Source organism: Triturus cristatus, chromosome 6 (genome assembly GCF_964204655.1).
Source record: "Triturus cristatus chromosome 6, aTriCri1.1, whole genome shotgun sequence".
NCBI classification, from domain to species: Eukaryota; Metazoa; Chordata; class Amphibia; order Caudata; family Salamandridae; genus Triturus; species Triturus cristatus.
Window position 1 is genome coordinate 1,686,379,047 of NC_140589.1, and position 18,071 is coordinate 1,686,397,117.

General features: G+C 45.4%; 1 protein-coding gene across 1 annotated transcript in view; it reads left to right on the forward strand.

The window, feature by feature from the left end:
- The window catches only part of VASH2 (vasohibin 2), a 176,089-nt gene that overhangs the window by 128,158 nt on the left and 29,860 nt on the right, over positions 1-18,071 (forward strand). The window contains exons 6-7 of the mRNA XM_085612884.1: positions 12,470-12,851; positions 16,709-16,821. Coding sequence (XP_085469010.1) covers positions 12,470-12,851; positions 16,709-16,821 — 495 coding nt within the window. The remainder of the gene's footprint in view (positions 1-12,469; positions 12,852-16,708; positions 16,822-18,071) is intronic.

Genomic DNA, 18,071 nt, shown 5'->3' on the forward strand with positions numbered 1-18,071 from the left:
ACTCCCTCTCCTTCGAGACTACCCCTCCATTCATGGCACCTCAGACCAATCGCATGTTGGAGGCCCTTCTCCAACAGGAAGGTACAGCTCTCTTGGCCAAGGGAGCCATCGAGCGCGTTCCTGCCCCAGAAGTAGGTTGTGGTTGTTATTCCCACTATTTTCTGGTGCCCAAGAAGGACAAGGGCCTGTGTCCTATCTTGGATCTCCAGAACTTCAACCGCTTCCTCCGGAAGGAGAAGTTCAAAATGTTGACCCTCGCTCAGCTCCTCTGCTCTCGACCCTGGAGACTGGATGGTAGCGTTGGACTTGCAGGACGCTTACTTTCACATCCCCGTCCTGCCCACCCATCAGTGTTACCTACGGATCACGGTAGGCCACTAGCACTTTCAGTTCACCCTGCTCCCCTTCGGCCTTACCAGTGCCCCTTGGGTGTCCACTAAAGTGATTGCAGTGGTTGCAGCTCATCTGTACAGATCAGGGGTTCCAGTCTTCCCCCTGTCTGGACGACTGGCTGTTGAAGGCAGGCTCGCCGCCAGGCAGTTGTCTCCCACCTCCAGACTACAGCCGACCTATTGCTTTTGCTGGGGTTCACCATCAATGTTGCGAAGTCGCACCTGATTCCCTCTCAGAAGCTCCTTTTCATCAGAGCGGTTCTGGACACATCACAGTTTCCGGCTTATCCTCCCGAGCAGCGAGTCCAGGATATTCGTGCTATGATTCCGATCTTTCAGCCTCTAGCCCGGGTTTTGGTCAGAATGACCCTGAGGCTACTGGGCCTCATGGCCTCCTGCATCCGGCTGGTGGACTATTCCAGTTGGTATATGCGGGCTCTGCACTGGGACCTGAAATTCCTGTGGGCACAGCATCAGAGGAATCTTTCCGATTGCGTCCAGATCTTGGTGGGCACTGCACGCCAATTGCAGTGGTGACTAACGAACCGGGATCGGGTCAACCGCAGATCTCTCTCCCTTCCCCAACCAGAGTTCACAGTGGTGACAGATGCATCACTGCTGGGGAAGGGCAGCCACATGGGACAGGCAGAAATCAGAAGGCTCTGGTTGCCGGCGGAGTCTGGACTCCATATCAACCTTCTGGACCATTGGGTGATTCGTCTTGCACTTTGTCAGGGGAAGAGTAGTGCAGGTGTTCATGGACAACACCACCGCCATGTGGTACTGCAAAAACCAGGGCGGGTGGGGTCGTGGACCCTATGTCAAGAGGCTCTCCGCCTTTGGACATGGCTGGAACATCAGGGCATATCTCTGGTGGTTCAATACTTGGCAGGTTTTCTGAACGCCAGGGCAGACGAGCTCAGCCACAGGTGCATGATGGATCACGAATGGAGTCTTCACTCTGAGGTGGTGCAAGGTCCCTTTCAGCAGTGGGGAGCGCCTTGGTTAGATCTATTAGCCACCGAAGAGAACGCCAATGTCAGCAGTTCTGTGCATTGGATTTTCCAAGGCGGCACTCGCTAGGCAATGTTTTTCGTCGCACGTGGAGTTGTGGTCTTCTATACGCCTTTCCACCTATACCACTTCTGCCCAGAGTGCTGAAGAAGATCAAATGCGACCGGGCCCAAGTCATTCTTGTGGCTCCGTATTGTGCAAGAAGAGTCTGGTATCCGAGCTCTTACAAATGGCCATCGATCCTCCGATCAGACTGCCTCTTCGGGAGGATCTTCTGTCACAGCAGCAGGGGAAGGTCATCCACCCGAACCTGTCCAGCCTCCACCTCCTTGTGTGGAGATTGCGCGGCGACAGTTGACAGCTTTTGACTTTCCTCCCGAAGTCTGTAATGTTATCTTGGCAGCCAGGCTTCCCTCCACCAAAACGGTATACACCTGTACAAGTTTGTGGCATGGTGCGCAGCAAAGGATGTGGATCTCCTTCCTATCCCCATTTCAGAGATTCTCCTCTTAATTTTTTCCTTGGCCCAGCAAGGCTCTATTCTGGGTACTCTCAAAGGTGATCTTTCAGCCTGACCAGCCTTCTCTTTTCAAGTCCCCGATTTGTAAATCGCTTCCTTAAGGGCATTACTCACCTGTTTCCTCTAACTCCTTTCGTGATGCCCCAGTGGGACTTGAACTTATTCTTAATTATTTGATGCACGCGCCTTTCGAGCCGCTGCAGAACTGTCCTCTCAGACTCCTGGCCCTTAAAACTGCCTTTCTGGTTGCCATCACCTCTGCTCGCAGGGTGAGTGAGCTCCAAGCCCTTTCTTCCAAACCTCCTTTCCTGGCTGTTCATCCGGCCAAAGTTGTCCTCCGCACTTGGCCTTCTTTCCTTCCCAAAGTGGCTACCTCTTTCCACATAGGACAGACCATCACTTTGCCCACCTTCTTTCCGCATCTGCATCTTCCTAAAGAGGAAGAGAGGCTCCCCCGTCTTGATCCAAAACGTGCACTTTCGTTCTATCTGGATCGGCCAAAACAATTCTGGGTGGATGACCAGCTCTTTATTGGTTATGTAGGGGCCAAGAAAGGTTGGGCCGTGCAAAACCGAACCATCTCCCGATGGGTCGTTCTTTGCATCAAAATCTGCTATTCCTTCGCGAAAAAGGACCCTACAGTGGGGTTGCGTTCCCATTTCACCAGGGCGATGGCAGCCACTACTGGTTTGGGACGTGGAGTCCCCCTTCTTGACATCTGCCAGGCAGCTACGTGGGCTTCACTGCACACGTTTACTAAACACTATTGCCTGGACAGCCAAGTCCGGAGAGACAGCTTCTTCGGCCGTTCAGTTCTCCGGGACTTTCTGGTGTGAACTTGGTTCGCAGACCAACCACCGGGGTTGGTATTACTGGGGTATCTATTCTAAGGTGAGGTATCCATAACTAATTATCTCTTTAAGATTAACAAGTTAATTACCTTTGGTAACGATATATCTGTAAGAGACCTAGATTAGTTATGGATTCCTCACCGCACCACCCATCCTCCCTGTTCTACGAACTGACTTCTAGGGTAAGGGACTCCCTTTCAGGGCCCTTGTTTTTGTGCACCAGTGGTCAGTGTCTTGCATGGCTCTGCAATTCTGGCGTGGAATGGCATGTAAAGAACTGACATCAGCGCGCGAGAGGTGGGGGGGTGTCTAAGTGGATACCGAGATGTCATTCTGGCAACCACGATGCCAACGACGAACGTGGAGTCGACCGACGTCACCTATCGACGTCCAGAGGTACTGCTGAGGAAAAAAAATCTCCGGATCCAGGCTGACGCCTGGGGGTAATTCCAAGGTGACAAATCTATGTCTCTTACAGATATATCATTACAAAAAGTAAGTAACTTGTTCATTAGCACTAAGGCAATGGCTACTGAGCACCTGTTAGGTGAACAGGTACATGTAGAAAAGCCAACATTCTGAAAACACGTGTAGAAACAAAAGAAAAAAATAGTGCGTTGTCACAAACCTACATGCACAGAAGGGCAAGACTACAAGTAATGTGACCCATGGGAGGTGTCGACAGACAAAAAGGAGGGGCATATAACATACATCAACCACAAAGAAGCAAGCCCTTGCGAAGGACACACAAAGCAAAAAATCTAAAACGATGGGCGGGTTGTAGTACAGAGTGTATGCAGTATGTCTCCAAGACAGTGCATGCGCTACCTAGAATTGACCTAAAAAATCATCAAAAACAGAAGGTCAGAAGCAAAAAAGACAGGGGAAAAACATACCAAAGATGCCAGGTCTAACACATTGCATGAGCCTGCTAGGGTCAGGCCATTTGGCTTTTCCAATGCTTGTTTTCCTGTTGGTAACTCACAATAAAGATTGAGCAACCATTAACTTAGTCAAACTAGTTGTGTGAGTTGCAATCCCAGAAGTCTCCTGGAAGGGTTGGAAAAATCTTTCTCAAATCTCTTTGATTCCAAGGCCATTGACTCTACATTGAGATTCCCACTGGTTGAGGTGCTCCATCTTGCCACCCATTCCTCAGTATATTTGGCACTACTTTTGGCCTCCCTCAGGAGGTGAAATGTGTTTTAATCTTTCCTTCAGCACAAGACACATTTCAGTTTATTACTGGCATGAGTATAGCTGTGGCAGACTGGTGATGTGCTATGCTTATGCTGTAGCAGCACTTTCTAGTTATGTATTTCAAGAGAAATTTAAATCCAATCCATGAGAACTCACAACTGGAATCTTGATTCTTAACCATAGGTTGTAAACAATCCATGGTGGAGCAGAAGGGATGTGATTGTTAGAGGATTATTTGCAGTCCCTTTGAGGAAGCAGATATGGATCAAAAGCCCTTTCCTCAATCTGGATACTCTAGATTAGATTCTTGGTCTCCTATTTGATGGTAAAGTGTGGTCTTCCCAACCACAGATGGAGTTTTTATTGAATTAAAAATAAGAACAATTGTATCCATCCAGTGATGGTGTACTCGGAGTCTTTGTGTCTGCCTTCAAGGTTGTTCATTTGATTACTTCTTACCAATACTGCCATTTCTTCAAAATCAAATGCCCCAAAAAAAGCTTGCTGGAAAAAAGTTCAGATGAACTTCTAAGGGTATTGCATGAATGTCTCACAGTTTGACTTCATGATATGGGGTTAAGTTGTTTCTGCTATCACAGTGTAGTGCTACTCCTGCCCCCTGGCGGTTTGTCCCAACAATAGAGAACCCTGTATCTAGATCTTCAGAATTGGGGAGTAAACTTCTTCTGTAGCTGTTTTACTGAAGTAGTGTATGTCCAGTGCCACCCACAGATGTGCATTCCATATGGTTGTATCCCTTTACCCCTGTTGGTGGTGCAACCTCCCCAGTACACTTTGTTACGCTGATTAATGTTGATCAGAAATTGCTTCTATTATGCTCTGTAATACCTACTGAATTCTATGGCGTATTCTTTGAAATGCTGTATTTTTACATCTGTTCTGTTCTTTCGGATTGGTCAGCATATGCTGCAACACTTCAGATTTAAACCAACATGTCACAAACTGCAGCAACCTGCCCTGCATAGCCTGTGCCTTTACTGCAAGGAGACTAATCATTCAGTTAATTACTGAGCTTTAGGTGTTCATGTTGGAGTACTCTGGTGGGCCTTCAAACCAAGGATGACCTTATTTTGCAGATGTTGGATTTAATCCAAGGAGTGAAGTGGTCCGTACAGGCATGTTACAGAATACCCTGTAAATGAGGCAGCTTATTGAAGGAGCCATCCCCATCCTGTGTGTAAGGTGCATGACTGCTTACTTCAGCTGGGTCAAACTTTTGTAAATGGGGTCTAAGTGCCTGGAAGTGTAAGCACTCAAAGGGCCTTATCCGCCCCAGATTTGGCTTGAATAGGACTCCCCATCTTCTTCGAAGGTCCTGGGTGGTCATTACACAGTGTTACTGAGCATCTCTCTCCTGGGTGCAGTTCTTCGGATGCCCTGCCCAAAGAATTTGAAAACCTCTATCTCTCTAGTAAAGGGATCCGGCTTATCTGTTCCAGTAGTTTGCACTGTGGAATAGAGACCAGCTCCTTTTGTGTGTGGCCCATGGTGTAGTCCAGCCTGACGTATGTATCGAACTTCAGACTACGTCTCTCTACCAGTCAAGTATAGCACCTTCTTGATGTAAAGATAAGGCCACTAAGTTAGTCAATGAAGGATATAGTCTCTAGCAGTAGAAACATAGCATCGCCCTGTGTTCAGGTAAGGTCTAACTTCTCCCTGAAACGAAGGCAAACCTAACACATGCCATAAGTTTTTTGTTCTTCCTGAGTCTACCCCTCCTACAAGCTGCGAGATCAAGTCTTGCTTGGAAGTAGCTCTTGTATCCTGGCAGTTCGACATACAAGAATATTTACATAACCCTCCTCACTACTGCACCAGATACTAAAGGTCCAGGATTCCTTCACCGGTATCCCCATACTTCCTAGCTCTGGACTTACTGGTGCCGAGCTGTCTTTCTCCTCCAGTCACCTTGCTTCAGGGATGACCACGATTGGTTCACCCCTGTGCACAAGCGTTGACATTATTGCAAATATAACCGATTTTCCTGAACCATTTAAGCAGACACAGCAGGTTGTTGATCTGGTCCCCCGTCATCTTGGTACCAGATTTTCAAACATGCTATCACCCATCCTGGTTAAAAGATATCTTCTCTGTCAAGCTGAAGGTCAGAAAGACACCCTCCCCTAATATTCCGTAGTATTAGTACATCTCCTGGTCCTGGAGGACCCTTTGCTTTCTAGGACTGTTTAAATTGCTGCCTGTTGTGTGGGAACCAGTCATCCATTGTACTTTGTTATAGCTTCCTTGTAAAGCACTCTGTTGATAATTTAATTTAATAAATAAAATCTTCAGAATCACACTGTTAACCTGAAGATTGACTCGGACACCCAATCTTTGACTGGGCATTCATTGTTCTACCCTTTCAAGCACTGTCTCACGGCTAACTTAAGGGCACTGAGAACGTGTCCACTGAGATCTACCACTCCTTTTGCAGTATGAATCCTTACGTGGATTCACTTGCTGGGCATCTATTCCGCCATCTAGTGGTTCGGTTTGGAATAGTCTCTCCCCAATGGGCATCGTTGACCACCATTTGGTGGTAAGTCTAACCCCTGTGTGACTTCAGACGTGTGCCCCATTCCTGTGCATGGTCGCCATCATCAGGATCTTTTTTTTTTTATTCCTCCGTTTGATATTAAAGCACGATGGAGGAGCCCTTAAGACTTTCTTCAACCATTGAAAAACAAGGAGGTTTTCTCCACTGAGAAATGCCAAAGATCACTGGGAAGAACAACACTAGAAGGCCGGAAAAGGGGGTACCTTCCTGACCCCACCGGTAAGCCCCATGTGATTGAATACTGCAGAGACCAGGAGAAAAACCATTTAAATTTTGTCAACTGCCATCACAAGTTCGCACAGAGGGACCCCCACAAGGTGTGCAGCTTGTGTCTGCTGAAAGACCACAGCGCCAAGGACTGTTGAGGTAAAACTCAAAGAGTAACTGGCACACCACACCTTGGCCGGTGCCCAGGGAAACCAGGAATCCCTCGAAGATATAGGCCTCTGCAGTGAACATGAGGGGAACGTCAAGGAAGCCAATCTGGCAGAGGGTGGAGAGTCTGAGGCTGAAGAAGACGTCTTCGACATCGAGAGGCTTGATGCTGCGAGGAGAACGGCGAGAGACTCCAAGAGACACCACGAGATGCTGAGAAAGCTAAGCAGCAGAACGTAATAAAAACACCAAAAGGCACAGACTTTAAATTCTCTAAAGCCACCTCGACGTCAAAACGCTTGACGACCGAACGTCGGCACAAGAACAAAGAATCACATGGATCCAGACTAAAGGACACAGATTGGTGAGGGGGTCAAACCTTTGAGCTAACCAGCGACGCCAGCAAGCACAAAAAAAAAAGGGGCGAGAGAGAGACGGGGACCCGAAGACCAAAAACTGGCGACCTCGAAGAGGAAGGCTCCTTCGGCTGAAATTGAATGATTGCTCGAGGTTGCATGGAAAAAACACCTTCTCGAATCTAAAATGGCAGCCCTCCTGCGGTGGAAGGAGTTTGACTCCTTGAAAGGATGCCACGCCCCTCCAAAACCCTTTGAGTCAAGGTAGATGGGTGACGACCAACTGGACATTAAGGTGCCTTTGACACTGGAACCACAGAGAAGAGCAGGAAGACCTCTTCGACTATAAAGAGGACAAATCCACCACACATGAAGAACAGGGACAGTTGGACGCATGGCAGGATCGTAACGCCAAATCCCACAAAGAGGATGTCGACCTCTATCCCTTGAGGTCCTTGCCTCTAGACAACTTGTCCATGTATAATGAACTCATCAAGAGGGCAGCAGATACATATGGGGGTCGAGCTCGAGGAAGAAAGGGAGGAATCGTGCTCCCTCCTCGAAACACTGATGCCATCCCAGAAGGCAAACCTCCATCTGACTATGCTTCCCGGCTTCTAGGACCAAAGTAAGGAAGCATGCACAAGGTAAGGTAAGGGCACTAGCACCAGCCAGGGCTATTACTAGAGTACAGGAAAAAATACAAACATCCCCCAGTACATTAAGGGTAATGTGCCAGCGGACTCTTCTATAGTGGCAACAGCATGAAAGTGAAACAGTGTGCCCACACCAACCGGGCCACCACCAGAAAGAGCAAAGCAATGGATCTGGTGGGAATGAAGATGGAAAGAGAAACGGCTAAGCAAAGGAGTATTGAGTGTTCGACCGCACTACGGCCACCAACAATGGGGAGGCGATGAAAGGCCTCCTACAACACCTTCTGGAAGAGTTTAAAGAGTAGGTCAAGGCAGTGATCCAAGAGGGCAACAACTTCACCAACTCCTACCACAAGTCGGCATTGGACGTTGCAGACATTGCCTGCAGACAGATATGCACAGGTACCATCCTTGGGAGGCTCACATGGCTTAGTCTATGGAATCAAGTCAGAGGTGCAGGCATCAGTGGTCAACATGTGTTTCACAGGGGCAGCCCTCTTCAGAACTACGGTAGATGAGGCATTACAACAAATAAAGGACATCAAGACCGCCAAAGCCATGTGGGCTTTGCAGTTCAGGGGATCCTTCAGGAGAGGAGGAATGCCCAACAGGAGGCCTGCTGACAGGGGAGAATTCACACAAGTCCCACAACAGCAGCAAGGCTTCTGCCAACAAGCCACGCACCAGCTTGCCCAACAACAGTGGCAGCACCCAGTGGGACAGCCCTTTCATGGGAAACCAAGAGATACAGGCCAGCCTGCAAGAGAGGGGGGGCACTCAAACAGGTGACTTGCAGTGGCAGCAGCCCCACCACATAACACCATGGAGGGCGAATAGGAGGATTCTTCCAGGATTTGAGGTCAGCCACATAAGGTAACTGGATTGTAAACATAAGACCCGGTGCATAGAACTCGCAGAGACACTGACACCTGTTTCCTCAAAGGAAAGACCATTAAGGAAACAAGAACTCATACATTGTGGCAGGAGGTCTAAGATCTAATCAAAAAACTATCCCCAAGGGAGGTGGGATCAGCGTACTTCCTAGTACCAAAACAAGACTTAACACGGAGACCAATACTAGAAACACAAAACGTCAAGATGACACCTCTGTGAGAAATGTTCCCACTCCTAAGGAAGGGAGATTACATGGCCACCATAGAACTAAAGGATGGCTAACTACACATAATAATGAATCAAAGACACAATCGTACCTCTGAATAGTCTTTAGACAAGGTACACTACCAGTTCAGAATGCTACCCTTCAGCAAAAAATGAGCACGAAGGGTGTTCAGAAAATGCCTACCAGCATTAGCTGCACACCTGAGAAGACCGTTAATACATGTCCCGTTAATACATGTCTACCTGTACTTGGACGGCTGGCAGGTGAAGGCAAACTCAAGGCAAAAGAGCCACTGTGATATACAAACTATCATCACCATGTTACAATGGCTCGGCGTCACCAGAAACCGTGAAAAATTATCCCCTCACCCAGATCAGGTGAAAGTATTTCTGGGTCCAATACTGAACGTGAGGGCAGCACATGCATACCCAGTCCCCAACAGGAATAAAGCAATAACAGAGCAAGCCCGTCTCTACCAGAAGGGTCAGTCTCTGATAGTGAAGACTGTCATGACATTATTGGCATAATGGCATTGTGAAACCCTTCTCATTCAGAAAGCAAGACTGCATATGCAACCTATACAGAAATGGCCCTGCAACAAGAGGTTACAAGCCATGGTGAGCTGGGAGGATTTAGTGGTTGTCACAGCAAAGGTTCAGAAGGCGATGGAATGGTGGAACCCAATGAATGTGGGGGCTAGGGTAACCCTTCAACTTACCAGCTCTCACTGTGACCATAACAACGGACTCATCCCATGCATCCCAGAAGGGCTAGGGAGTGCACATGGACAGTCTGAAGCTCAGGGGACTCTAGTCCAGCGGGCGCGGTGAAGTGCATAAACATTCTGAAACACAAAACGGTCTTCCTAGCACTGAAGGCCTTTCAGGCACACATAAGGGGACAGACGGTGCTGATTCAGATGGACAACACAACAACAATTTTCTACCTCCAAAAAACAGGGAGGAACAAAGTAATTCCCACTGTCAAAACTAGCAAAGGCGATATGGTAGTGGGTGCTCCAACAGAACACAACACTAGTAACAATATACTTCCCAGGAAAACAGAACACAGAAGCAGACAGACTAAGCAGAGAAGAAAACCCCTCCCACGAGTGGGAGATTAAACGAGAGGTACTGAACGGTGTGTTCAGACACTGGGGCACCCCAAGCTTAGACCTGTAGGCAAGTCCAGAAAACGCAAAATGCAGAGACTTCTCGTCCACATTTCCGCACCACCAGTCCAAAGAGAATGCCTTGTTGATAGACTGGTCTGGGAGATTTACATTCGCCTTTCCACCAATTCCCCTGATTCCTAACTTATCGGACAAGGCCAGACAGTCAAGGATCTGCCATACTCATCAGTCCAGAAGGACCATGAGAAGCTAGAAGCAAGGATAGAGCACAGTACGATTCTAACATACCTCACCCACCTACTAGACAACAGCCTGACCTACGCATCATTAAAGGTCCACTTGGTTATCATAATAGCATACACCAGAGGAACAACTGGGAAGAGCTTCTTCACACTAGAGGTGATGAAAAGATTCCTGGAAGGCTTCAAAGGGTGATACCACTGAGATCTGCACCAACACCAGTGTGGAACTTGAACATAGTATTCACATAACTGATGACAGAACCATTTGAGCCCATGTCTAAAGCAGAACTGACGTTACTAACCCTAAAAACAGCCTTATCAAGTGCAATCACATCGCATTTCAGGGTGAGCGAGGTACAAGCACTCACCATCCTAGAACTATACCTTCAAATCCACATGGACAAGGTCCTACTAAGAATAAAAACCCACCAGTTTTGGCCAGAGCATACAACTACCGGCCTTCTTCCAAGAACCCAAGTCACAGGCCGAAAGGGCACTGCACACCCTGGACGTGCAGAGAGCACTCTTGTACTACCTACAAGAGGCAAAGGTAATGAGAAAGAGGAACCAACCCTTTGTCCCCTTCGCCAGGGCAAGCAAGGGTACACCGATAACGAAAGTAACCATTGTATGGTGGATAGTGGAGACAATCCAAACTTGCTAAACAAAGGTAGGGAAAACTTGGCCTACACAGCCCAGGACGCTCTCTACTCTGGCATTACTGGCAAACGTATTCATTGTTGACATCAGCATGGCTGTGACATGTTCATCCACACACAACTTCACGTAACACTACTTTGTGGCTGTCAAGATAAACAAGGAAGCTACAACACCAGTTAGCAGACTCAACCACATTTCAATTCATCCTTCTCACTGAGGCAAATAACGCTATATAATTAATGCACAGATTGTGAATCCTGAAAAGGATTCATGCTGCAAAACTAAATGGTTATTTACCAGTTGGAGTAGTTTTGAAGAATAAAGAGTTTTCTGGATTCACATGCGACCCACCTGCCTCCCAAGAAATGTGAGAGAACAAACATGCAAGGTAAACACCAGTTCAAAAAGAGGAAAGTTCCACCTAAAAAAATCACTAAAGAGGGAGAATCTGAAGATGGTGACTACGCACATGAACATCCGTGTTGCATACAGGGGATGGACTTACCACCATATGGTGGTTGAGGCCCACAAAAAAAAGCAGAAGAAGGAACCAGATATGATTCTGGACCCACCCACTAGATGGTGGAATAGATGCATAGCATGTGAACCCAGAAAATTCTTCAAGCTGCTAAACTACTCGTACTGGTAAGCATTTTGTCTCTGAAAATGAGGGCCTCTATGGATTGCCATCAGCCCCTCCCTCTAAATCAAGCAGTTATTACAAAGTTCCCTCGCAGACTATGCATGACTTGAACTTACATTGAGATCCATCCATCTCAGCTTCTTGACAAACTATAAGAAACACAAGGGGCAATTCCTTGTTGTGGCTCGAGTAATAACACTACTCAGTTTGTTGTGTTGGAGCCTAGTGTAAAGGTAATAAAGAAATGTACCATGCGGAATCACTTTGAAATAGTCTTATAATTGAGCACAGGGCTACAATACTTTACACTCGAGTATATTTCACCATGCTGCTGTAAAATTTCATAGTAACCTATCATGTTTGTGAACTTAGGGGTCCTTGTGTACGAATGGCTATATGTTTAAGATAATTTAAAATGTTTTTGCAGCATGAGTTTATTATACAGCCAAGCTGCAAAGCCGTTGTAACAGGCAAGCAACTTTTGCTTGGATATCAAATGCTACCCTTCATATACATGTAAACTGGCTATTGTAACAGGTAAGTCATTTTCTAAACACTAAATGTTATCTTTCATGTAACTGTAAACTGTTTTGTTAAATTGATGGTTTTGGACACAAAAATCATTCTTGTGCGCATTGAAAGGCCATCTTGTTGCCATTGTATGGCAGTGATGCGCTTTTGATCGCATTTTCAATCTCTGACTTTTATACCTTGACACAGTGATCAGATACTTAACTAATGGTCAGCCTGCTGTGGAGCGATTTCCCATCAGCTTTAAAACACAATTCTCAGGGAACCATTTTCATCATGTGGTGCTTGGAATTTATTGCAATGGACGATATGGCACTCTCGGCATGAGCAGGCGGCCGGACTTGATGGACAAACCTTTGACCTTCCGGACACTTACTGACCTCATCTGTGACTTTGAAGACTCGTACAAGAAATACTTGCACTCCGTCAAAAAAGTGAAGATTGGACTCTATGTACCACATGATCCGCACAGCTTCCAGCCTATTGAGTGGCGGCATCTGGTTCTCAACGTAGGGAAGATGATGCAACCAGATATTAAGAAGGAACTGGAGAAGCATGCTAGAGATATGAGAATGAAGGTAGGTGCCTGCCCCTAAAGCACATGCAGCTGTTGTCCCTGGAAATGTAACTTCATGGACCAGCAGTAGCTTTACTGTCATTTGTTTCCTGTGCATGTATTCTTCTGCGTATCACTATTTATGTATCAAATGTGCCTGGATAGCAGCTGCTCACTCTGCAGTTTGGAGGAAGGTCTTCAGCTTAGCAAGATAGGAATGCGGAGGAAAGGGCGCTTCATGGCACTCCGCACAGATCTGGTTGGTTCATTTGCAGAAACTGTGAGCCTTAAAGACTGAAGTTTATACATGTGGCCCTTCTTTATCTCTTCTGTGAAGTATGTCTGACGACCATAGACCCTTTCCACAGCAGGACTGAACACAGTTGGAAATTAATTTTTCTGGTCTGAGCATTTCTGCTTTACTTTGAGGTTAAAAGTGCAGTGCCTAAGGGGGGAAGGTAACAAAATGGTCTAGTGGGGAGGGGGGGGGGGGACACTTTGGGGTCCACTAATTGAGAGACCCATAAATCTCTCTCCTTAATAGTGCTTTACATATATGCCTGTTACTTTGGTACCCATAGTTGCTGTTTCATCCACAGGCACAATACAGTCCTTGGGTTTCTATGGCTACCACAGGGCATCAGAGACTGATACTTACAGTGTTGATGGAATTTTGCAAGGCTTGCACAAGTGCATTTATTGTTATAGCTGAAACCTGAAGTCCCAGTTTGATGCTTGTGAGAACAAGTGTATATAGTACAGGGCTATTGGTAGATAGGCCACTGTTCACATTGTTTTCCAAGAGATCCGTTTTATCCTTAACAATAATGGCGAAAGACAGATGTGCACAGACATGCGTTCCTTTCTGGAGGCCAGTGGAGAGATCTGCCTTTATTCAATTGGAGTAAATAATGATGGCATAAAGGTAAAATGTCTCAAGAAGGTTAATACGAGCTTACACAGTGTAATATTCTTCCTTAGGGAAGATGTTGACTTTCGTCCCAGTTCTTAAAGCATGAGTTCTCAAAGTCGATCACACACACTCTCAATGTTACCTCCTAAGTTTAGAGAATATTTATAACCTTAAAGTGATCCTAGAGAATCCTCTGCATGCTCTTACAAATGTACCACATCTTCAAAACCTGCTGCATCCTTTACAAAGCATTCATGACCAGAACACCTGCTTATCTTGCAGACAAGCTTACCATGTCTGGTGGTTCTAGGCACACCTACTGCTAGGACTCCTTCAGACTGCAGACTAAGAAGCGTAAAGAAAAAAACACAAGTCCCCATGCCTTTTACATCTATAAACACAAAACCTGCAACAATTTCCCGCATCTTTCAGGATTGCCCCAATGCTGCTCCAAATTAAGAAAGACTTGAAGAAGCATCTCTTTAAAGGACCCTACTTTAAAATGTGTTGACCGTCCATGACCCAGCTACCTCTCTGAACACTCGTTGACTTTATGCTGGTCCTTGACCCTGTACAGAGTTCCACTGCCTTTTGGTTAGGTTCTTGCTTTCAAAATACCACATACATCTGACATTTCCAGAAGCATCCCTGTTTAGGAATTCTGCTCATACAGGATTTCTTCAAATGAAACATTTTGCTTCAGCAAGTGATGGAAAAGGATCATTTGCTTCCTATTTTCGCCATGGAAAAACGCTATCCATAAAACCCCTTGAATTATGGAGGTTTCACTTACTTTCAAACCCTGGACAGACACTTGGGGCTACCTTTGACAGGAGTAGGGTTACATGAATTTGGTTAACTGGAGTACAGCATTAGATTGGACAGCGGCTGCATTCTGCCACTGAAAGTGTGCTTGTACTGCACTTTATTACTTGTGAGAAAGCTTATGTTCAGTACAGCAGGACTCCTTTGATTTTGGTGGCTGGTCAATGATTGAGAATTTAGGCATATGTTACATGAAATCTCAGATTTCAATAGTAGGCAAGGGTTTCGGTCACCCATCCGACAAACCCTGGGGGTAGAAGATTTTCATTGTTATTGCGGTCCAGGACTGGATGAACAACAACAGTCTTAAATTAAATGCAGAGAAGACTGAAGTCTTACTTTTCGGACCAGAGGAATCTTTTTGGGGTCCGTCAGTCTGGCCAGCAACTCTGGGCCCTATTCCCCTTCCAGTGGAAAAGGCCCGAAAATGTGGGAGTCCTTATTGATACTAAACGTAATCTTTCTGATCATATGAACAAACTTACTTCCTCTACGTTAATACCCTCAGAATCATTTAAAAAGTTTTGCTGTTTATACCTGATAATTTGCAAGACATTAGTTATTTCACTAATCTTGTCCAAGATAGATTACTGCAGTAGCCTGCTGTTGAATACTCATAAGTATAATCTCAATAAACTTCAGGTCCTACAAAACACTGCGGCCAGAACTTAGTTGAAAATTCCCAAATTTTGGTCCATATCGAATGAGCTAAAAAATCTACACTGGCTCCCCAACAAAGAATTTACTTTAAGGCGTTATGTTTAGCTTATAAGGCAGTTCATGGTCTTGGTCCGGATTTCTTGAAGCAGAGTTTTAAGCAATATCTCCCTGCCAGAAATCTTCGATCAGCAAAGGCACAATTATTAGTAGTTCCTAGATTCAAACAAGCGCCATGAGGAGGCAAAATTATTGTGCGTGAAGCTTCTAGAATATGGAACCTACTTCCTCTTGGTATAAAAACACCGCCAGCCTCCTTGCTTTTAGGAAAGCGGTAAAAACCTGGTTATTCAGGACTTAGTACATCTTTTACCCTCTCCTGATACTTGCATTAATTCCGTTATGGCGCTTAGATGCCTTAGGGTAGTAGTAATTCGGTTTATGAGTTTAAATAACAACATTTTTTTGAGGACATTTTGAGAGAAGTTGTGTAATGTTTAACCAACTGCAAATTTGTGCATATTCGTAATTTAATAAATGTATGCAGGATGGTTAATATCTTATGCACACTTCAGTACGCCTGTGTTGATTATGATTTCAAGCCAGTTATAAAGACTGTAGGCCTTATTGGTTCATTGGGTAAAGTTATGTCTATTTCGTAGGTTTGGTCTGCTTATTATGAAAAGTTATGGCAAAGCCAGTAGGCCTAACTAGTTAATTGTAAAAAAGCATAAGTTAAAGCCAAAGGGCATTTAAGGGTGGATCGGTATTTTGCTGTGCTTAAAACCTGCAGGCGTGTGTTTTGTTGCGTGGAATCTCAGATTTCCGTTGTAGGCAAGGGTTTTGATAGTGATGACCCACTCGAACAAACCATGCGGATAGGTTTGCACTAGGATAATCCTTATTATGCCTTCTTAGGAAGGAGTTTGTATTGTTTTGACCACTAATTTTTTACATAATTGTAACTTAATTACAGTATAATACATGGAATCCTGCAGCCAATGTATACAAACCTGTCTCTACTTTCGTTATTACAGGTGACTTGTGATGCATTTATTTGCCTATGATAAAGAAATTGCCACCTGTTGCTTTTGTTACTATAAGCATGTGTTTAGGCAGCAGCATATTTTCTTTTTCCTACTTTTATTTTATCTTGCATTTATTGTGTTTGTGTGTTTTAACTGTGGTTGCGTAAGTGGGTGAGTGACAGTAGACCAGTGAGTGGATGAGTGGATGCATGAGTGCTTATTAAGTGCCTAAACCCATCAGTAACTGAAGATGCACTTTCATTTATTACCCAGCCCTATTGGCATTGCCAATGTCTGTATTTTTTTCAATGTATCTGGCACTTTGTTAGTTTGAACTTTTGGGGAATTAGGATACGTTTCAGATGGGTGCGCTGAGGATATTCAGATAAACTAAACCGTGTGCGTTGTTAAAGGTGGCCTGGTATTTTAAGGTGTGTTTTGTTACTATTCCTCCAGATACTGAAGTCCTCAAGTACCCAGTCCCCAATCAAAGACAGAAGAGGAAAGTCGCTGTCCCCTCGCAGACGGCAAGTGAGTCCACAAAGGCGAGTTTGCAGAAGAGACAAATCGTAAGTATTCATGCAGCTGTTTGTGTACTCCAGGACAGTGACGTGAATCCGCAAAGACACTTCTTTCCTGTTCTAGCTTCTTTCATTCACTGCAATGATGCACTGACTCAGTGGCGGCTGGTGACATTTGAAAGTGGTGAGGCAGAAAATGATCGCGGTACTGCACTGAGGCGAGCGAGCGGAGCAAGCGAGCTCAAACAACCTATGGTGGGGTCGGGGTGTTTACCCCGCGAAAATTTTGAAAAAAATAGTGAATAAATGGAGCGTTTTCAAGCAAATTTGAGGAAGCAGGAAGGTTAGTAATGCAATACACCCAACAATGCCCCAGCCTCCTCCTTATGACCCCTATTACCCTCCCATCTCTCTCCTTTGCTTCTTTCCACCTCTCTCAAGGACCGGAAGAGCAGCAGCACTTTAATCAGGTCCTCTGGAATTATGCAACAGGAAGTACCAAATGATGCAGCAGGGTTGACTACATTTTACAGTGTAATGCAGGGTAGTATTATTTCATTATTATGTCATTTTTTGCACGTTAACACTATGCGAAGGGCCTTCCACTGTGCAGCCAAATATTACTGCATTTTTAGTAACATTTGATCCTTTTTCTGATGGTTTCTGTTAAAATCTTCAACTTAGGCTGCAAATGATGGATTATATAGTTAAGGTATGAAATCCATAATTATGCCTAAAATGCAGCAGCATCTAATAAATCCTGTTGCCCTGGTTACAACACTGGTACCCCAAAGTGGTGTTGGACTGCGTGACTGCCGTGTCGTGAGATATTGATCTGTGTGATATTTGTGTGTGTGTGTTTGTGTGAGGAGGGCTGGTGTCTGTGTTTCCGATTATGTGTCCTGCTTGTGTCTGTGTCACAATCTGTGTGATTCAATCAGGGTCACTGGAATTGTGTGCCATAGGAGGACCACAGTATGCAGAAGTGTTGACTAAATTAAGCAGCAAGAAATGACAAATTATGCCTCATAATGCAGCACATTCTGTAGTAGTATTATTTTGACATTTTAATACACATTTGATCATGCATTCATACAAATTCTGATCAGTATCCCTCCATCCCTTCCCTTTGTTGCATCCAAATCCAACTCTAAAAGGAAACAGCTTCTCAGCTCCCTCCGTGCTGTCCTAAACTATATCCCATAACTGCAGCTACCTTCTGCCGCTGCAACTAACTATGTAATTCAAGCAATTTGAGTGTACCCTTAAAAATGCCTTGTACTGAAACTGTCCTCTAC